Source organism: Hemicordylus capensis, chromosome 1, assembly GCF_027244095.1.
Source record: "Hemicordylus capensis ecotype Gifberg chromosome 1, rHemCap1.1.pri, whole genome shotgun sequence".
Lineage (NCBI taxonomy): Eukaryota > Metazoa > Chordata > Lepidosauria > Squamata > Cordylidae > Hemicordylus > Hemicordylus capensis.
In genome coordinates this window covers 61316344-61339331 of record NC_069657.1, presented here as the reverse complement: position 1 = coordinate 61339331, position 22988 = coordinate 61316344, and the positions used below count along the sequence as shown (strand labels likewise).

The window sequence follows — 22988 nt, the reverse complement described above, 5'->3', positions numbered from 1 at the left end:
TATAGAGACAGACTCAGTGGATTGTAAGCAAGGGAAAATTGATTTAAAGACATCAAGGAAGAAAACTCTAGTTGAAATCACAGTTTTCCATTTATCATTTAGTTACATCCTAAATAGAAGTGCACACCAGTTGGTAAACCATAACTGATGTAATAATGTTGCTTCACTCTCTCATCTAGGTCTGTCATCTCTTTGTTACACTCTTTATATTTAGAATGCATCTCTTTGTCACTTGGCAAAAACATTCACAATAGCATCTCTTTGTCACTTAGCAAAAACATTCACAATAGAGTCTTCACAACCTGCAAGTTTTTAAATACACAATTGCCAATTGGAACAAACAGTAGAAGGTGCTTCTTTTTTCAAGTGTTCCTTTCTGTTTTAGCCTGGCCATCCTCCTCTGTCATGTAATTGCCCTGCCTGCCCTCCAAGAACACATAGTTACTGTCCAGGTCGGTGCTCTCCGTGAACAAAAGATTAATATCCAAGTTCTATATATCCAAGTGGCGCAGCTGGGAAATGCTAGACTAATAAGCAGAAGGTTGCTGGTTTGAGTCCCCGCAGGTACTATATTGGGCAGAAGCGATATAGGAAGACGTTAAAAGGCATCATCTCACACTGGGCGGGAGGAGGCAATTGTAAACCCCTCCTGTATTCTACCAAAGAAAATCACAGGGCTCTGTGCGCACCAGGAGTTGAAATCGACTTGACAGCACACTTCGCCTGCCCTCCAAGAACACATAGTTACTGTCCAGGTCGGTGCTCTCCGTGAACAAAAGATTAATATCCAAGTTCTATATATCCAAGTGGCGCAGCTGGGAAATGCTAGACTAATAAGCAGAAGGTTGCTGGTTTGAGTCCCCGCAGGTACTATATTGGGCAGAAGCGATATAGGAAGACGTTAAAAGGCATCATCTCACACTGGGCGGGAGGAGGCAATTGTAAACCCCTCCTGTATTCTACCAAAGAAAATCACAGGGCTCTGTGCGCACCAGGAGTTGAAATCGACTTGACAGCACACTTCACCTTTATCCTTAAATATCCAATAGGGAGAAAAAATATTAATTATTAAGAGTACTGATTCCGAGTCAGTAGTGGAGATCAGGTATTTATTAGACATAAGATACAAATAAAAGATATATCAACAAGTAGCATCCACTATTCTAATCACAGGCAGCCCTCTGGCAAGGATAAACAAAAAAATATCCCTTGGTGTATTTAGCTTCAATTCATTCTGAAACTTAATACTAATATGACCAAAATCCCAGTGCACCTCTCCAGTTCCTAGCTGGAGTTAGCCATTTGAATGGAGAGTAGCAGAGGTGCTTCAAGGGTTGACAGTATTTAGACTGGAGCTAGCCATTTGTGCAGCAGAGCTTCTCTGAAAAGCATCTCTTCCACTGTCTAAACCAGAGTGGGGAAACTTCGCCCTTAGCTGTTGCTGAACTACAACTCCCAATCTACTGTGGTTGGGGAACATGAGAGTAGTAGTTCAACAACATCCCTTGCCTATACAAACCCCAAACATTTCTTCCAGTTCCAAAGAGGAAAGGTGGAGCTGAGTGGCAGTGTTAGAGAGACAAAGTACCTCAGTTGCTCTGTGCCAAACCTACTTACCAGATACAAACCTGGAGAAAACATTTTTGCCATACAGCATAATAATGCATGTACTTAATGTTATTGGTTGGTGGTATGGGTATTGAAAGACATAGACTATAGGCATCACCCATTGAGTGAGGTCACAAACTTTGCCCGTGGTAGCCAAGGCAAGATTTCTGGTAGCCCATACTGCAACTGCTCTTCAGAGCATTTTAAACTGCAAATGATGTGTGAGCACTGCAAGATATTCCCCTCAGGGGATGAAGCCACTCTTGGAAGAGCAGAAGGTTTCAAGTTCCCTCCCTGGCTTCTCCAAGATAGGGCTGAGAGAGATTCCTGCCTGCAACCTTGGAGAAGCCACTGCCAGTCTGTGAAGACAATACTGAGCTAGATAGACCAATGGTCTGACTGAGTATATGGCAGTTTTCTATGTTCCTATGTTCCTAAATGAGTCCCACTGTTTTTGAGATTGCTCCTAGGTGTTTTGCAATCCTAGGCATGCTTTCTTGAGAATAAATCCCATCAAACTTACAAATAGACATGCACAGGATTTGGCTGTTGCTCTTAGACTGCTTATCTGTGCGGTCAGGCAATTCCCTTCTGTTACCCAAACAAGCCTCTCTGGGCCTTTGCTGTTTTGAACCAAACCATGCCTCTGCTTTCTCGAAGACCTCCTTACAAAGCAAAGTAGCCTTCCAAAGAAAGTTCATAAAAGGCCCCAAGTTCAGTTTAAAAGGAATACTTCCATTCAACTCAGATTTCATTTAAATCAGGTTATTTTATGATTATTTTATATCAGGTTATACATTATAATTGGAACTTAGTTGTGTGTTTTTTTAAGTAACTGATTCTTTAAAAAGTGACTTGCATCTACTCACTGTATCCCCTCTCATCTGAGTTGAGAAGACAGCATGAACTTCCTAGCTAAAATTAACCCTTGCTGATTAGAATCAGTTATTTACAATAAGGGAGAAGCAAAGTATTCAGTATATGCTATGGATAGAGTGAAGAAACTAAGCTCCATGAGAAAGCTCGTTCACAGATTACTTCAACCTATTTCAACCCACCCATGTCCCTTGCAACGATTTCCAGAAGGTCCTCAACCCATAGCAGGGGCTTTTCAGGGGCTGCCACAGCAATAGGAAAATTCCCTTCCATGAGTTGCACAAATGAAAGAAAGTTCAAGAAACACCACCATATGAATGCGTTTCTCTCTCCCCCAACTGAGTGATTATTTAAACAGTATATTAGAATCATATTTTTACATACTGTTTGTTCTATCGCAGGGTTTCTTAACCTTGGGCCCCAAGATATTGTTGTTGGACTACAACTCCCATCATCCTCAGCTTCAAAGGCCATGTCTGGGGATGACGGGAATTTTAGTCCAACAACATCTGGGGGCCCAAGGTTAATAAACCCTGTTTATCGTGTTTGCCAGTAGGTAGAGATGAAATGGTCTATTTATTGGAAGCTGCTAGGCTTTTTAAAATGCTATTTCAGACTTGCTACAATAGTTCCTCTGTTACTTGTAGGGCCATGCAAAGTTTTGATGACCAATTTGATTCAGGAAATATTCTGCATGATTCAACCAAACGCTAATCCGAACCAGCACACCGCCAGTTTGGGCTGAATTGAAGTAACAGTGGCCCAACAGGCAAATCTATCCCAAACTAGTTCAGCACTTTCTACCCTCCCCTGATGGTACTATTAAGGCACAGGCAAAAGACAGGCTCTATTTTCACTTTAATCTAAACACAATAAGGGAATAGCATCTTCATTTTAAAACAGATTCTGGAAGCTTGCTTGCCTGTTTAACTTGTTTTATTGTAATCTTAGGAAAGGTGCAGAATTTTCTGGGGGTTGTAGTATTTCCATGACTGTAGCCACTGCTGCAGCCCCAGAAAGAGCAAATCCTTCCAAGAAGCCCTGCACCTTTCCCAGAACCACTGGGCAAGAACGTACACACTCACCTTCCCTCTCCAGAAGTCATTTTAAAGTGACACTATCCCCTCATCATGCTGGGATTAAAATTAAAATGAAGACAACTCATCTCCTGCCTGTGCCTGCTGAATATCTACAGGGGAAGGGACGCAGCTTTGTCAAAGCAAAGTGGAATTCCAATGCCTTGAATCAAGTCAAGGGACTCCGAAAGCATTGAGGCAGCCCCAAATCAAACTGTGGCTGCTTTGCAGCCTTATTTATAAAATATAATTTTGGATCAAAGCTATCAGTGGCTACCGCTTGGAGACAATCAACTGGAGAGGTGACTCTTCTTTTCCCGAGCACTAGTTCATGTCCACAAACCTCTTAGTTTACAGACATACAGTTTATCAATGTAAGGATGTGCGAGCCGGTTTGCTTCAAGCCAGGCTCAACATCAAGCCAGCCTGGTTTTGGCAGCCCAAGTTCAAACTGGACCCCAAAGGGGGGTGCCAGTACGAGTTCAAACCACACTACCCCCGGGTTCCAAGAACTGGCTCATAGGCCGGCTCGGGCAGCATACTTGTAAAGGGGAATCCAGCTAGGATCCCCCTTTACAAGTAAAGGGGTGAGCAAAAGAGGAATCTTTTACATTTAAAACGAAGGCCCCAGGGGCGGCGGGGCGGCCACAGATACATCAGAGGTGGCAGATGTGGCTCCCCCAACCCTCCGCCCTGCCTCCCTAATGATAGTCCGGGCCAGTTGCATCCTGTTTGGGGCCTCTGGGAATGTGCAGAGGCACAAACCAGGCCGCAGCCGGCCCAGACTGTCATTTGGAAGACAAGGGGGATTGGAGGAGCCCCTGCTGCCACTTCAGATGTCTCCACTGCCACTGGCATGGCCACTCCCACCACCCCCAGGGCATTCGTTTTAAAGGTAAAGAATTCCCCTTTTGCTCACCCTTCCCCTTAAACTAGGGAATCCCACTTTACTTGCTAAGGGGCCTCCTAGCCAGAGTCGCCTTTACAAGTATATCTGCGCTTTGAATTAGCCCACGTCAGCTCGTCCGGCTTGATGACCAAACCAAACTGGACCCAGTTCGGCCGAGCCTGGACCAGGCCAGGTCAGCTCAAATATGGTCTGCATTCAAGCCCAACTGGTAAAACCGGTTCCATGCACATCCCTACATCAGTTCCAAGTCACCATCTGAAGTAACAGTACCTTCTAAACATGATATACGTATCAATAGGTTGACTCCAAACATTTTTAGTCAGGAACATGAAGACATTTTCCTTATCTGTCCATTAACATAACTGAGAACTGTCTTGTTAATAAACAGCTATGCCCTTTGTACGATTATAGTAACATAAACATTTTTCATTTCACCTTAAGTACCTTAAAAGTGGACATAAATGAAGAAGTTTCCTCTCAAGTTGATTTCCAGGCAGACACCATTGCTCAATAGCAACTACAAGTGTGGGATATCCAAGGATACACAACAATCAGAGACCAAAAAGTACTTCTGTGCCAGCCATACTGCTGTCCAGCTCATTCTCCCTTTTATACTAGAGCACAACTAAACTTCATCTGCAGGTTCTTATCTAATCCCCTTTTCTTTTATAATTTTTTAATCAGCTTTTGGCTTGATCCAGATCTTTAAGGGGGGCTTAAAAAGTGAAGAACACACTAAAGCCGTTTCCCCCCCACACAAAAAACTCAAAATGGATGATTAAATATGTTAAAATGTAAGCAAATGACTAAATATTAAACAAAAATGATGCATCATTAAAACATTCCAACGTCATATTTTATAGTGTGTGTGTACATACATACACGCACACACACATCTAAAGTAGAAAATAACCATAATTAGTTATTTTGCTAACTGAGCAAAGAGGCACTACTTAAAATGGTGATTTCTTATATTTAGCAGGGGGAAAGCAACTAGCCCTATCCAACCCCAGAACAGCTTATTTATATTTTTTTTATTTATCTATGTAAACCACTTTGAGAACTTTGATTGAAGAGCGGTATAGAATTATTTGTAGTTGTTGTGGTAGTAGTAGTTGCAGCAGAAGCAGCAGCGGTGGCTTATGCTGTGGATTCAGCCATGGACAATAACTATCCATGATTACTCTGACACATACACTTGTGAACACAATATAAAAATACTAATACTTTCTCCTGTTTAATAGAAGCTTAAATATGCACAAGTTGGAAAACACTCTTTCTCTTAGCACTTCAAGAATGTTTCAGCTCACAACAGCTATTAAAACTACCAAAAGTTAGAGAAGATATTTACATATTAGAAAAATCAGAACAAAAACAGAAGCCCTCAACCGTAAAATTACTAATGCCTATATTGCAGTACATCAAACATATCATCTGAAATATATGCCAATTTAAATTATCACATATGGCATTATCAATCATCAGTGTATTTTTTTTCCTAGACAGAGCTGTTATAATTTTTAAACATGACAATATAGCACATATTCCCTAAAAATATCCTAGCACTGTCAGAATACAGGCAGAAAATGCTACTGTCTGCAATTCTACTTGTTTGGCCACTGTTGGATCCAGAATATTAGACAAGATAGAACTTTCCTTTGATATACTGCATTGCAAAGCTCAATGCCACTATACTATATGTTTTTTAAAACAAAACAGTAGTAGACAGTTTAAAGCAAATACACATCAGCTATTTAACATGGTGAAGACAAGGCAAGTAACTGGCCACAGTTACTCATGCTCTGGTAACCTCTCGCTTAGATTACTGCAATGCATTATACGTGGGGCTGCCTTTGAAAACTGTCCAGAAACTGCAGCCGATAACCATCATGCAGTCCTATTTTGTAACTGGGACTGGGCATTTTGATCCTATTACACCAGTGCTTCATCAGCTGCACGGGCTCCTAATTCCTTTCCGGGCCCAATTCAAAGTGCTGGTTTTAACCTTTAAAGCCCTAAATGGCTTGGAACCACATTACCTGAGAGAGTGCCTTGCCCCATATGTCCCAACTCAGACCATAAGATCTTCTGCTCTGAGTGCCCTATGGCAAGAGCTGTTTTGGTGTTTGCACCCCATTTATGGAATAGCCTCCCCTGTACGGTTTGCCTGGCTTCATCGCTTTTGGGGTTTTTTGTTTTTATAATGCCAAGTAAATAACCCTTTTCCCCACTCAGATCTTTTAAATTTTGATATTTAAATTTTATTTTTAAAACTGATTTTTAAAAAATGTTTTTAAGTCATTTCATATTGTATTTTTTTGTTTGTTTTTGGTGTGATGTGATTTTGTCTATTAAGTGTTTCTACTCGATGTTTTAACGCTGTGTTGTGAGCCACCCAGAGAACAATTTGTTATGGGGCGACTAACAAAGTTTATTATTATTATTTATTAAGACAAGTGGGCTTCAAACCCATTCTCATTTTGTCAAACTGTAGCAACATAAACTTGCCATTCCTCCTATTGGAAAATGTCTATGTTGGTTTATTTTTACTTTAAATCAGCTGAAAGCTGTCAACGCAAGCGAAGACCTTTCCATACTAACATGACAACTGTTGTTGCAGAAAAGTACACATAACTGCATTCCAATAAAATTATTTCAGAGCCCTCAATTAATATGCCCTATGCCCAATGTTCGTTTTCAATTTCCATTTCAAGAATTGTAGCCTTAAACACTGATAAAAATCTTTGGCTCATAAAACTGTATTTGTAAAGTTGAGAGTTTAAAAGCATAAAATCAAAATGCTGAAAGAGATGCATTTCTATGTATACCTCCCATTATCCTAATCCTCCCCAAAGACATTTCATACAGAGGACAGTCACCATAGAAAATAACTGTATGTCCCATACAGGCCTAAACTTACTTAGCTTTACAAGCTGGAATTCTAGCAGACACTCTTAGGCCATTCTACATATTGGGTCAAGATCAGATTTATCAGGTTTAAGACCAGAAACCTAGCATGAAGGCTTTTACATATGACTAGAAAAATGTGAAGTTGTAGAAGACTCATTTGCAGATAGCAGCTACTAATGACAGAAAACACTTGATTGGAAAATATTTCCTAGTACTGCTTCCCCCACCCCCACCCCAATTATGTACTACACCCTAAACATACTTTTTTTTAAAAAAAAAAAACAGAACTATCTGCTTAATACCCTGTGGCCAACATGCAGGTTTTGTATGCTGCCATTATAGACCTACACAGTGCTTTCTGCAGCACGCGGTCATGTATGTAGAGAATTGCCATTGTTACTTTTAGTTTCTCTGACAGGGTCATAAATTTCTGTACGCTTACAAATAAACATACCATGCTTCAGCCTGAAGTTGCTCAAGCTTTGTTCTTTTTGTTTCACACTGCAGTGTAATGCATTCAGGTAGAATTTACAAATAAAACTCCAAGAGTCACACCACACTAGAGCTAATGATTACTAATGTTGTAGTAGTTTCAACAAATGAGTCAATGTTGATAAACAGAGAATCCGTACTTTTTACTGTCGCAATAGTCTACTTTCTCCAGTTACTTTAAAAATCCAATGAATTTGCCACTGGATGCAGTTTATTTTATCTTAGAAAGCCATGAAAAATCAAAATCAAGAAGTAGAAAATAAGAAGTGGAAAAACAAGTTAAACCTGAACAAGTAAAACCTGAAACTGTTCCATTAGAACCTTATAATCCATTTAGCTACTGTTATTTTTTTAAAAAATTACATATTAACTAAAAAAAACCCCTTACAATTACTCTTACCTTAGTCTCCATCACAATAATATAACTCTACAAATACTTTTTTACAGATAGGAAATGGAGGTCATTGTTATTGCCACTCTACCACCAAATGCAAAATACAGTGCAAGACTAAAACTGCCAAGTTCATCGGTCAGAAGTCACTGTGCTTACTGGCTCACCAACCTGCATAACCATTGCAAGAAGCCAACACTTGTGCCACACTTGGAAGCAACAATCTATACATTTTCCTAATATGGAGATTTCTTCGAAGTAGAAAGTGTAATGCATGAAATCATCAATAGGCATGAACAATTCTTTAGCTTTATCTTAGAATCTCTGCATACATAGTCTGACACTTAACTACATAATTATTCACTATCTGTTATATGGGTTTTCTGTACTGTAAACTAAAAGGATGTGGTTTTAAAGTGGTTTAACAACGTTTTAATTGATGTAACATTTCCACAGCAGAAAAACAGAATAGGCATTCGCTGTAGTGAATAACAACAAGAGTAAGTTAGTCATGACTAACTCCTATTAAAATTAATGGGAATTAAGCTAATCATGATTAATTTCAATGACACTCAGTCATGACTAATTTGGATGCTGTCCAAACACAAAAGCCAGTCAAAGAAGACTATCTGGTTTTTCCTCCAATTTGAATTTTGTAGGAACATAGGAAGGTGCATTCTACCAAGTCAGACCACTGGTCCATCTAGCTCAGTAATGTCTACATAGACTGGCAGCAGCTTCTCCAAGGTTGCAGGCAGGAGTCTCTCTCCGCCCTATCTTGGAGATGCCAGAGAGGGAACTTGGAACCTTCTGCATACAAGCATGCAGATGTTCTTCCCAGAGCAGCCCCATCCCCTGAGGGGAAATATCTTATAGTGCTCACACATCTTCCATTCAAATGCAAACCAGGTGGACCCTGCTTAAGGAAGAGGACAATTCATGCTATCACAAGATCAGCTCTCCTTCCATAATTCAATCATGCTATATTATTAAACTATCCTGCATCCACAGGTACACTACCTGAACCACTGATAATTCAAAATGAATATAGATTTTTTTTCTGTGTACTCTGAAGTTGCTACAGAAAGTGATCTGATGAAAGCTCACAGGCTAATTAATATGGAAAATGTGTAGACTATGAGTTATATGCTACAGACTATTCTACTTCTCCTCACACAGAAGGGATCCTTGCAGGAGTGCTACTCTTGTTCCATAAATGGTAGATGTTTGTGGCCATGGAGCACCTACAAGCAAAACAATTAGGATTCAACCCAGTGTTTATAATTAAGAGATTAGGTAGAACAGTTTTATATTCTGAAGATTGCAGAGACTTTCTTTGAGGTTAAAGCCAAAACAAGAAATATTCTGTAAGCCTAGCTTTTGGCCTCTGAGAACCAGCCAGTCTATGTACTGGTAGCTGTAGCTAAACGGGTGTAGAAAATACAGGAAAAATTTCAAAGGACTCTCCTTAATATGCTAAGTGTAATATGCAATTTTTCTTCCTTTCTGTTTGCCCCACTGTACTAGGTTGCCAGCATTCCATCACATGGTTCAGTCAGAGAAACATTCAAACAAAGGTGTTCTGAAAGTCTCTTTATCAGCATCTCCTCTAAAATTCCCAAGTTTTAAACTCTATGAGCCACTTAATGGCTCAGCAGGGAAGTAACTTGCCTAGGGAGCAAGAGGTTGCTCCTTTGAATCTCTACTGGTATGTTTCCCAGACTATGGGAAACGCCTATATTGGGCAGCAATGATATAGGAAGATGCTGAAAGGCATCATCTCATACTGCACAGGAGATGGCAATGGTAAATTCCTCCTGTATTCTACCAAAGAAAACCACATAGCTCTGTGGTCACCAGGAGTCAACACCAACTTGACGGCACAACTTTACTTAATTTATGAACTACTTAAAGGGAGAAACAGAAAGATATAAAACATGAAAATGTAAATGCATTCTCTTTTCACTAGTTCATATATCAAACTGTTTTCACAACATGAAGCACTCTGGAAACCAAGTGGGAGGACACAGAGAGAGAACAGGACACAAGGATGGGAGGAAAGTCTAGTGCAATAGGGGAGAAAAGGTCTACCTCACATTTATCTTGCCTGCAATAAAAGAAAAGTAGCGACACATTGAAATGCTTGATTTGAAGAAATGGCCTGCCAAGGGCCTTAGTGGGGCTGCCCATACAGCAACACTGACAGGGCAATTAAAGAAAGAGGATGCTGAACAACAATATTTAGGGAGGAATAGCATAACTAGGGAAAAAATGGTATAGAAAAATGTTTCATAACTAACATTAAACACTATTGTTTAAATCACTAAAATGCTCTAGTTTTGACATCATATAAGTCATTTTTTGAGATATGATAATGAAGAGTAAGGTTCTATGAAGATATAGAATTATACCCAACAACATTTTATATTACAGCCTTTGGTAGATTTTGAGGAGATCCACTCTTGATTAATGTCAACTGCAACAAAAATTTATCCCCCATATTAAGCCCTTACTTAGCCATCCTTCAGTCTTTATCTCAAAGAAATACTGTCACTGTACTTGTTCACATTTATCCCTTGTTACTCTTGCCTCTCTGACTGTCACATTCTAGGATGAAACTAGACAAGATGCAGGAGGTCCAAGACTGAATCCCAACATTTGTTTGTTTTTCTTAAAAGTAGGCAGTGCTAAGGGAGAGGGATTTAAACCTTACCCATATTGTTTATTCTATTCTAAACTGCCATTTAACTAACGCTCATTGGCAAATTACCTCAAAATGAATATAAACAGATTCAGTATTTTAAAAATGATCAGCCAACTGTTGTCAGTTTTATTATCTAGGCTTTGCCACTAGAGAGAACCTATAGCTACCCTATCCCCACACACCCCACTCCAACGCTAGCACAGCATCATTGCTTGTTGAGTTGCAACACTACAGGTATGAGTACATACTGAATAAACTTGTTTGTTCAACACATTATGCAATAACTACATAATTACAAAACACACAGTCACTACCCATAACAGTAACCCCTATTACTTTCCTATAACATTTTATAAAGAAATATGCATGATGTGATGTCATCAAATTGTAAATTCCTTGCTTCCATACTGCTGGCTACCGCTGGGAGGTGTGGCAGGGGTGGGGGAGAGAGAAAGATAGAGAAACTCACAATGCCATGACATGTCACACATTTTGCTTTACTATAAGTTACAGGAAAGGGAGTAAAGGAGGTCAGAGACAGATATGGGACTGCTGTTTTCATGTAGTTCCAACTTTCAGAATACCTTGAGTTGTATTCCATTCTACTGTAACCATACAAACAACAAACAGTTATATTCAACATAACAGTACATGTTAAGATTAATCTTAAGGCTGGAAATACACGTTGTGGCTGCTGCTCTTTAGCCAGAGGGCATAAACAGACGCAATTGAAAGTTATTAATCAAAGGAGATGCATATGTCACTGTCAGCTTAAAAATGAAAAAAGCACTACCTTGCATCCTCCAGTGAAAGTCATTTTCTAGAACTTGTTTCTCTCTTTGACAAATGTGGACACATGTTCTTTTCATACATGTGGCTTAATACTACACAATATATTTTGGATATGCATTTGAAATGCCCACTTTTCTCAGAATAAGGAGAAGTTTTAGAAGAGGGAATGTATGTATATGCAGGTGAAACAAACTACAAAAAAGAGGAGGAAGAATCAGCCAGAATACAGGCAGCACCTTTTTACCAAACACAGATTCAATGCCTATCAACAAAGCATAAACTTTAAAAAGTGTCAAACAGTCCAAGAAGATGAATCAAAGGTTTCTAAGTTACTGGCTGGTAATCTAAGAATGCAAACTGTGAATACTGTACATCCAGGAATGAATTTTATTTCCACAAATGAAATCTGTGAGTTAGACACAGGAAACTGAAAACTACACTTACTGTACATTTAAAGAATTAGTATAATTTGTGATATAATCATGTGCAAGTTAAGAATTCAGATTTACTAAAAGTTAAGAAAATGCTAAAGATGTCCTAGTGTCATAGCAGTATTGTCTATTAAGTGCGATCACAAGAAGGCCATCATGTGAAACTGGAGTTCATAAACAAATATACTCTGGAGCAAAAAGTGTATTCTCTATGAACTTTGCATAGCACAAAATATTGACACTTCACAAAATTAGATAGAATATGAAGAGATTTACCCTAATGGAACTGGTAGTCTATCCAGTCTAAGTCTATGTATAGTAACCATTTGAAACATAGGGGGGAAAAGCAAAAGAATAAAGTTTAGTCCCATTGCATTCCGATTTACAATGCAGCATAGTGCTAAGTCTAGATTATCTAAATATTTGTAGTTTTGAAGAACCAAGGAGTGGAGTACAGAACAGCCAAAATTAAGCACTTCTAAATCCCAATGGAAAGTTAAACATGTTCCCAGTACACAGAACAATAAAGCTTCAGTTAGATTCAAGAAAGTAGCAAGGCTAATTTTAAAAGGAGCATATAGACCATCTAGTAAAATTTACCAGACTACCTAACATAGAGAATACCAAAAACAAATTAAACTTATCTATATCTGAAACAAATATGACAGAAAATATGCAATGGTCTCCCATGTTCAAATATTTGATATTCCGCATTAACTGCCAATATGGCATCTTTACACATATTTTTAAAATAGGTCCTCCTGATTTCAACAGTTACTTCAATACAAGTACGCTTAGAACAGCTACTAAAGTGTAAGCACAAGACAACAAAAATACATTTCTTATAAGGTGTTCAATATTTCCTCATCTTCCACCATGTTTTTGCAACATAGTTAATAGTGTATACAAATGAACAGACATTTTAAAATCATTGTTTAAAAAATCTTCAGCAAGAGGAGCATGAAAATAGCTCTCCCATTTCTAGGATGTACTGCATTTTATGCTATGACACTGCAGCCTCTGAGGGTCAGATTAATTAAGATCAACAGCAGCTGCAGTGCAACGTGAGAAGCAAACTGCCACAGTTCCCACCAGTCTAGCCCAATTACCTGCAGCATTCCAGCACTGGACAACTGACAAACTTCAAGTCTCTACCAAGTCATTTATTCCCACTAGATAAATGTTAAAAACAAAGCTAACCTCTTTTTGAGAAGGGCTGCAACATCAACTGCACCTGCTGCAAACTGCAAAGATGAGTCTCAGAAAGATGACAGTCAGTCAGATCTCTACAGATGTTTGAGTTTAAACTAAAGCTATGTCTGAAGATGGAAATGAGATGGCAGTAAGCCAATAAAACCTCTTAACTTAACCCCAATAATAATGTGTATTTTCAAAATCTAAAGTCTTGCATACTGAAACATAATTTAAATATGTTTTTCAATATACACACACACGTACATGTACACACACACGTAAAAAAAACACCTTCCTTGGGAATTTAATCAATATGCAATAAAAAAAGATTTCTCTCTTACAAATAAGGGTCATAAGTTTCAATAATCTCATAACAGGATTTAAAAATAAACTGAAGAGTGAGGACAATTTTGTTGGACTCCTGTTGTACCAAGTTCTCAGATGAGATACTCATTACAAAAGACATCAAGAATTCCTTATAGTTCCTTATTAGAAATAAGTACTTTTGGTGTAATTGGGTGTTAGAAATACCACTGCCCTGGCAGATAACATTTCAAGTTTTAAATTTTGTCTAATGGATACTTTGTAAATATTTTGTGAGTGCACTGATCTTTTATTTCATTCTACGTCTAGAAAGGTAGGCAGTAGTTTCAGGTGGAGCAAGCAAGGACAAATAGAATATGGTTTAAGATACTTCACTAATAAGGATTACCTCTCAAAAAAAGGGAGGGGGGTTACATCCTAGAAAACCTCACATGCCCTCAACAAGGCAGTACAAGCTGAAATGTTTTTTATAATTTCTTACACATAATAACCAACTTTTATTCAAAAAATATTGAATGAATCAATAAGTATTAATTCACTCAATATCACTGAAGTATTGAACAGTGCAATCCTATGTATACTTACTGAGAAGTTAATTCCTATTGTTTTCATTGGGTCTTGCTCCTTAAATGTGTTTAGGATTACAGCTCAAGTAAAATTAAGATCCAGTTACCAGTTACATGAACATCCCATCTCAACCATCAAGCGAGTTTTTTTCACCATGTTGTAGTACCTTAAAATAAATTTGGATTGTATACACCCTTTTAAAAAAAGAAACTCCAAAATCTAACCCACTAAACATATTAACAATCAATAACTGCAAAGTTGAAAGGACATTTCTATTATGCACATAGATAATTAAATCCTAAACACATTTCAGTAGAAATCTTTTACACGTTTAGTTTCATGTAAATCAGCCAAATTAAGCCTTAAACTTGGTACAGGGCTCTCATGCTTGCAGTATGGTTGGATCATCTTATTTTGGCTCATGAGGAAACTTTGGCTAGCTACTCATCTAGATAGATAGAGTGAGGGGAGAAGGAGAGGGAACTAAAGTTTAGATCCTCCTCAGCCAGGGTACTGGACTAGATGATAATTTCCCCCTTCAAGCATCATTATTCCAAGACTGCAATCATATGCGTATTTATTGAGTAGTAGGTCCAGCAGAACTTTTCTGGTATATTTTTTCGAGATAACATTAGATTCTAGATAGGCATTTCAAAGTAGAAATGCTCTTTTTAAAGCTTCCTTCAAGAAGGGGGAGGGGGGAGATCAACCACAAAATCAACAAGGGACAAAACCACATAAGCATTACAATTTCTAACAGCCACAGAACATGTTTAAAAGGGAAAGACTGCAGTATTCTGCCAAATAAAAGATTACACACACGGCTACATTAAACGACCACTACATTATATACATCACATTCATTTAAATTCATCATATAGAATTTACATCATTAGGAAGCTTAACACAATTATCAAAAAACAAACTTTTAAAAAAGAAGAAAATCCAAGATAAGATCCATGACAGTTGTATAACTGAGAATTATGATTTCAAACAACTGGTGTTTAATAGTTGGGCATTTACAAGTAAACTTTGTTTAAGGATCTATCACAGACATTCTTCAAATCAACATTAAGCAGAACAATTTTCTTCCATTTCAGTTATCATGAGTAAAGTTATTAACAAAACAACCTGTAATAAAGTTCCCATATTTCATTTTTTTAAAATATACAAAGCCAAAGCTAAAATGTAATAAGGATCTCTGCCTTTTACATAAAATTACATCTTCAGTGGAACACATATCCTAGCATTCAAAACTGCAAATTAACACATAGCTATTCACACTTTCTCTGACCAAAATTCCACCTAAGCTTTTATAATAGTATTCATTTAAAACTAGACAAAGCACATCAAAAATAAAACCTTATATGAAGAGGGAAATAGTAGAAAAATCATAATTAAACATAGTAAAGTTATTTAGCTTTAAGCCATCAAATTATGTATTGCACTCTCAAAGCTCATCTAAGAGCTTTTAACTTCTAGAAGATCCTTGTAAAGGTTGAAATTACGAACTTTAGAAAAATCAGTATATTTGGTCATTTATTTAAAAAGAGGCAGAAATGTGTCCGAAGCCATAATTCATCACATAAAATTGCTGTTAAATATTTATTACTAAATTCCCTCCTGGCTGTTTATCCCATTGTTTTAATACCGCTACGGAAATAATAAGATTTAGAATATCACTTCACAGACCAAAGTGCAAAGCTCTGCTTCCTCTTTCACAAAGTTGTGGTCCTTGGAAATGCCTTAGAAGTCAATGGGACTTTAGGTAGGAGAAGATATTCTGTACATATTACATAAATACAGAGTTAATGTTGTAATAAAAGAATTACCAGAAATAATGCAGTAGTTTTCAAAGCAATAATTGGTAGAATTCACAAAACAGAATATAGAATGTGATCAACATACCGCACAAACAATGAAAATTCATCAGTCTTATCTCTGCAGCTTCTATTCCATCAAACAGCATTACTAAATATTCAAAAAGGTTATGTAGTTTTACTTTTCCTTGAACACCCTTATTTGCAAGCAACTAGAGGATAGTAGTATAGTACCATAGACAGATAATGCTTACCAATTTTTTAAAGCTTATGGATCTAAAATTATATTTATTTTGATCCTCTGGCAAATGTTATGTAAACTCTGGATGAAAAAGTATTTTGATAATTTGAACTAATTTGTCAATATGTCAGATCAAAACAGTTAAAAACCAGCAGCACTGGAGGGTTACCCCCTCCCGCATGTACTTCAGCAATACTATTAATTAACCAGTCGCAATTAGTTTCATTCTTGGATCATAGCAGGACAGCTAATTTACTCTGAACTAACTATATACAGGTCACTTACATAGTTCATTGTATGACTACAACTGCCCACCTTCTGATCTGTAGAAGAAGTTTTAGTCTAGCAGCTGTCACTGGGGTGTTTTAAGTTGCTGCTAGCCAACTATAAAGCAACTAACTATACAAATATATTACACTATGTATACAGCTGTATAGTTATATGAAATATTTAATTATATTAGCTGAAATTTTACACCTAGACAATATCAATGCCTGTACTAATTTAAGGCTAGTCTAAGGTTAGCATAGTTCAGATTAAGGTATAATAATATGGGCTGGAAGAAACCCAAATGCCATCAGCTTGAAGAATGCCAAGAGCTCAGAAAAGGTTTCAAGCTCATGGTCAAATGCAAACAGAAACAGTTAACTAGCAATCAGTAAAGGGTAACTATTTCACATCTGTTGTGCCTTATAGATAGCAATCTAGTTTATGCATATCCAAAACATCTATTTACAAATAGTGATCAATTGTGTGTCTTCAAATATAAAATAGATCTCACAGAATCTAAACTGGGGGATTAGTCTACACCTGTTACAGTCAAACTGTACAAGCTCCTTCTCATACTGGCATTTCCTTCAGAGGGAACCTGTTTACGTCACAGGAACACTTAACACAATGTTGTAAACCTCTCATCATGGCCTTATCTAATCTTTACATTTTTAGGGGAGACGTCTATAAATGTGTGTGTATTCGCCCAGTTTTCAACTCCATAAAAACACCCATGTTGATTTCAATTAAGAAATGGGAAGGATTCCTGTATAAACAAAAGATTCTAATGTTGCTTCATACTATAAATGGAATATAATTTGTATTACCCAAACATCTTCCATATCGCATGGGATACTCTTACAAATTATAAAACAGACACATATGTGTTCTCATCTATTGTCTGCAAATTCAATTTGCCACTGCAGTTATAACCCCAAACTGTCATTTTTTTTACAGACACAGCCTTTTCTATCTTTCACAGCCCATGATGTCAGCTCTATACTTGCTTTTATATCTATACCTTAAAAAAAAAAAAAGAACATTTGATCAACTTTTTAAGCACCATTTCAATACATCATTTATAAAACAGATGCATTGCATTAGCGGTGTACGCATATAATTTTATATGTTGCATCACTAATAAAATTTCACCTAAAATATTTCAAATGCACACACTTTCTACTTCTGCATCAGAACTACCAAAAGAAAGTTACCATCTTGTATCCAAAAACAATTGATCAATTTCTGAATCCAAGACAAAGTAAAAAATAAATAAATCAAGCAGTCCTAATACCCTTGTTTTGCTTACACTTGCAACAGCCTTTTTAGCTGGTTTACAAAATTCAGTAATCCCTCTGAATAAGACCACCACATTCAAAGCAGCTTTGCTTTCACTATAAGGAAGGGGGGGGGAGACCATCTCAATGGAAAGCCACCACTGCCATTCAGAGTTACAGAATCAAAGCACTGTTGGAACACTTCTTTTATCGACAATGTTTCAATACCATGTCCACATAAAGGAAGCCACATTTCAGTTTACAGTAGACCTCCACAGTAATTTTCAAATCTTTATAAATGAAACTTATGCATAAAATGAAAGATCAAAAATGAATTACACTATCTTCAATAAGTATATAATTCAATGTTTTATTGCTTATGCATAAATGCAATATTCAAACATCACATTCTTTTCCAAACAAAACCACGTTTCACAACAGGGTTCTCTCAATGTTTATCACAATTACCCACAAAATCAAGGAAACATCTGAAGAACAGCTCTTGGTCTCTACTTCACAAGGCAAGTGAACAAAGCAATGAAACAGAAGGAAGGTATATAATGGATTTAAGGTAAATGGCCTATTCTACAAGGAGCATTCAGTGTTTTTATTTATGAGCTTGTCATAACAATAACATCTGAAAACTTCAGCAAAACCTTTTTAATGCCAGCTGTCAAGTATGATTTTGTAAGACATTGCTTGCAATAAGAACAACATGCTAAAAAGATACATTCATAATCATCACCTTCCTCTTTCTACAACCAATATATAGCTTATAATCAATTATTTGGAAAACAAAATACCAAGTTCCATATAAATGTTGAGAATTAAATTTCAGAATGCATTTTATTGCTGAATAATGTCACCAATTGCAATGGTAGGCTAATACTATTTAATTATATGGGAAGGCTAACACCATTTAATTTCAGATATATTTTACCCTAGAAATGTAACATATATTCTAAATCTTGCACCTACCTGGGTAAAAGTCTTTGGATTTAGAGAGCTTGATGGTAGCCCCAGTCTCTTTCTGCAACTGAACAATAGTCTGTCCTCCCTTCCCAATTATAGATCCAGCAGCATAACTAGGTATGAGGACCTTTAGAAAATATTGGCCGTCCTCTGAAAAAATTGAAATATAGAAGGTTAATTTGCTGCCTCAAATATCATTCTTCCTCAAAGATATAAAAATACGCCTTTAACTAGATATTAATGTACAGATATATAACCAGTTGCACTATCCTTCATATCCTATATATTAGTCCTGAAGAAATGAAGAATCTAGTAAATTGCCCTTAATTCTGTGATGTTGCAAGAAGAGATGAGCCAATTCAAGTTATAATTCTGTATGTGGAATAGTTCGACTTTAGTACTAGTTAACATAGTACAATAATATGAATCAGCTCCTTCAAAGAGGAAAAAAATACCTTTCAAAAGGTATTTCAGTTATTCAAAAAATACCTTGTTCAAGAATTGCAACTTTCCCTACAATACCACACGCAAACTCAAAAAAGAGAACAGAACTGTTAGAATAAAGGCTATTTGTTCACCATCAATTAACTATTGCCCTATATTTTTCATAAGAATATTCAGTTCTCTCTTTATTCAGAGGGGTTTTTTTTCTTTCAGTATTACTACAAAAACTCAATACAATGTGGATACAATCATTTGCCTAAGTAATCCTGATGTATTTCTTTAACACTTCTTAGGTAGCAATGATCTCTTAAGCTCATTAATTAAAGGACATTAAGAAGAATTTTTCCCAGTTGAAAGGAAGCGAAAATCATGTACACATTTAAAAGGTGACAATTAGTGTCAAGACATCCAAAATCGGAGGGGGGGTGTGGGGGGGGAGGAAAAAGCTAGAACCAGGGAAGATAAATGCCATGAATGATTCAAAATTGTTTTAGAATCCAACAACTGTGCTCCTTCCATCAGTAAAAGTCTAACACCTTCAATTATGTGGTCCTTAAGGAAACTGGCTCTGAAAGGATCTCATGTAAAAACAAAAACACACATTTTTAAGCCCACTTTATTATTATTTTTTAAATCCCAATTTGGTTTCCACAGCCTACCCTAAAAATGCATCTTTACAGAAGTTTGCTTTTATAAAGGAACAGGTCCAGAGCCATCTCACTTTCTTTGAGTCAATGTCCCAGCTAGTACAGGTGCGCCCCCCAACACATTATACAAACAGTTAAATACATCAGCTATCTAGTTCTGCTGTTTGCTAATGTTGGATGAATAAATTCACCTCTGCCTCGGTGCATTGTTATGAAGACTCCAGTGCAAATGAATAGAGGAGATGCTGGTCCCGTTATAACTCATCTCATCCAGGAAGAGCAGGATGTTAACTAACAAGTCACCACACCAAGACAGGCAACTCCCGCCCTCCCTCCGCAAACCTCTCTCTGACACACACACACGCGCGCACACATCCCACCGTCGTGACCCAACCCCAGGAAGAACAAATCTGTGCAACATTTTCCACTGAAACACTAAGTGGTGCCAGGAAACAGACAATTTGTTTTAGATCTACCTGGCGATTCACAAAAAAAAGGAGGGTGGGAGATAATAAAGGAAGAGAATAGTGGGGTGAAAGTGCCTCTTTTCAACCGCCATCTATCCACTGAGTTTCTTCAATTGTTAAAATGTGTGGAAAGGGCTAGTGAAAGAAGAGCTCCAGGCTTTGCAGCACGGAGGGTCAAGGCTGAGCAGCGCGCACACATACACACACCCCCGCCCAAAGCCAGGACGAATATCTGAAATTAAAATAAAACAGGGCTGCTAGATGCTTGAAAAGCGACGCCATTTTGATGAATGATAACATTAGAGAAATAAGGAATGTTTGGGGAAGGGGAAGGCGGGCAGGGTGAGGTGAGGAGGGGAAGGCAGGCAGGTAGGAAAGGGAAGGTGGGTGGGGAATTTGGGAGGTGGGGAAGGGGGGGGGGAAATACCCACCGCCCGTGTTGGTCCTCTTGGTGCTGCCGGCTTCAGGGGGAGCTTCAAGTGGTCTTTTCCGGGAGTCCGGCGGGTCCAAGTCTATGGGCACCCCGGTGTGGGTCCCGTTCTGCTGGATGGGAGCTGCCGCCATCATGTTTGCTGCTACCGCCGCTGCTGGAAGGATAACTGGCTTCTCCCTTCAGGGGTGGGGGGGACAGGGAGGGGGAGGAGGAGGAGGAGGAAAAAGAAGGGGGCTCGTCCCGCTTCTTTCGCTTTTCTTCTTGTCCTTCTCTGAAATTTCAAGCTTATCTTTCGGGGGGAATCAAAACCCCAGAAGGATGCGGGGAGGGGGGATGAGGAGGTGTTTGGCAGGGTTTGTTTATCTGGCACCGGTGAAATGTGGGGTGTGGGTGTAGGGGGAGAGAACGAAGAGGAGGAGAAAAGCAGGCAGGACGACTGGCTGAAGGAGCCGCTGCAGTGCAGTGCCAGCAGAAGCCGAGGTACAAAAAGAGAGAGAGAGAAAAGAAATTAAAAAAGGGGGAAAATAAGGGAAAGGGGGGGTGGGATGGAGGGGGCAAAAAGAAAGAGAAAATAAAAAGGAGAGAGAAAGGTAGGGGAGGAGGGGGAAGAAAAGTGAGACAGAGGAAAGAGTGGGGGGAAGAAGAGGAGGGAGAGTGAGTGGAAGGAGGGGGAGAGAAGGAGTGAGGGAGGAGGAGGAGGAGGACGGGGAGGCGGGGGTGGGGAGGGAGCGATGTGGAGAGCAGCGATGTCGGTGGACGAGCGAGTGGGAGAGGATTCAGGGAATTTGCCTCTGTGGCCCCCCTTCAGTCTCCCCTCCCCGTTTCTCTCTCTCTCTCAATCTCTCTCTCTGTGTCTCCCCCCTGCGCTAGTTGTGCGCCTGCAGCTGGTGTAGAGCGGCTGTCTGAGCTGAAGATTGCTGCTGCTGCTGCTGCTGCTTTCGCGCTCTCATTCTCTCCCTCTCCCCGTTTACGAGTCTGTGTGGCGCGCTGCCGGGCTAGACTCTCTCTCAGTCAGGAGAGTTGCTCGCCGAGCCGCTTCGCTCTCCCTCCTCGTGCGCGCACACACCACTCAGGAGCTCGTGGCTTGCGCGCCCTCTCCCTGCCTCGCCGACACCCTCAGAACCCAAACAGTAGAAAGGTTGCGGGGGGGGGGAGTCGGGGGGGGCGAGGGAAGGAGAAAACCCGGGTGGGGGGAGATACTGGGAAAGTGCGATAAAAAACCTAAGGCAGAGCTTGGGCAGAAGGATAGGAGCTTGGTCCAATCGGAGAGCAAGAACACCAAGCTGGGATTGGAGGGCTTAGCCAACCAGAGGAGACGTGTGGAAGACCCAAAAAAAGGGAGTTCAGGGTGGTTTGGTCACTACAATCGGATCCTTGCTGCTGCTGTGGCGCGAGCGAGTAAAGGCTTGCTGGTAGGCAGCGCTCGGTCTTCCCCCTGGCTGGCGTGTTAATGCAAATAAAGTATAGACTGTCAGCTATGTATCCCTTATTCATAAACATGTACTTAGAGGCCAAACTATTCCAACTCCAGCTCTGAATGAGAGTATAAGTGTTAAGGTCTAACTCAGTCATGTTCAGATCTAACTCTGTGCAACACATTGGCAAGTGTGTAACAACTTGTGTCCAAACATGAGGCAAGACACATTATTGTAGGTTTATATTCTTATCTTATTCAGATATTACACTATGCACATTCAGATATCTGTTATTTGTGTAAATAACTGTGCATCACTCATTTTAAAGTGCACCTGGATACAGGTCCCTTCAAATACAGAATACAGATAAGAGGTCTTCTACTGTTGAACATAATGCGTGAACAGGACGTATAACTTCTGTGTTCAGTGGCGTCGCCTTGCTGCACTGGTGTGGAACTGCCCCATCTCAATGAGAACAGCTGGCCCCTTTAAGGCAGGCCTGTTCTTGTGCTGGCATGGGACTGTGCGGTCCTGTCAGAACAGTGACGTCATCAGACCATGTCAGGGTAGAGTTGCTGTTGCTGCCGAGCAAAGGCAGGCAGGAAATCTGGCAGTGGGGAAGGGGCAAGATGGGGGTTCTGTCCTCTAGTCTTTCCCCAGGACTTCCGTAAACCTCCGTGCTTAGTATCCATGCCAGAGATTGGCTACCCAAGGTATAGTTAGGCAG

General features: G+C 39.1%; 1 protein-coding gene across 5 annotated transcripts in view; it reads right to left on the bottom strand.

Moving 5' to 3' along the window:
- The window catches only part of NOVA1 (NOVA alternative splicing regulator 1), a 232960-nt gene extending 210990 nt beyond the window's left edge, over window positions 1–21970 (bottom strand). For 2 of the 5 annotated variants that reach the window (XM_053252446.1, XM_053252453.1), the window contains exons 1-2: window positions 20845–21965; window positions 18862–19005 (exon numbers count right to left, since the gene is read on the bottom strand). In XM_053252446.1, coding sequence (XP_053108421.1) covers window positions 18862–19005; window positions 20845–20980 — 280 coding nt within the window. In that variant the 5' untranslated portion in view covers window positions 20981–21965. Of the gene's footprint in view, window positions 1–18861; window positions 19006–20137; window positions 20275–20844 lie in introns of those variants that run through there. The other 3 variants (XM_053252482.1, XM_053252490.1, XM_053252463.1) reach the window with 3 other exon arrangements.
- Between the last annotated feature and the right edge of the window lie 1018 nt (window positions 21971–22988).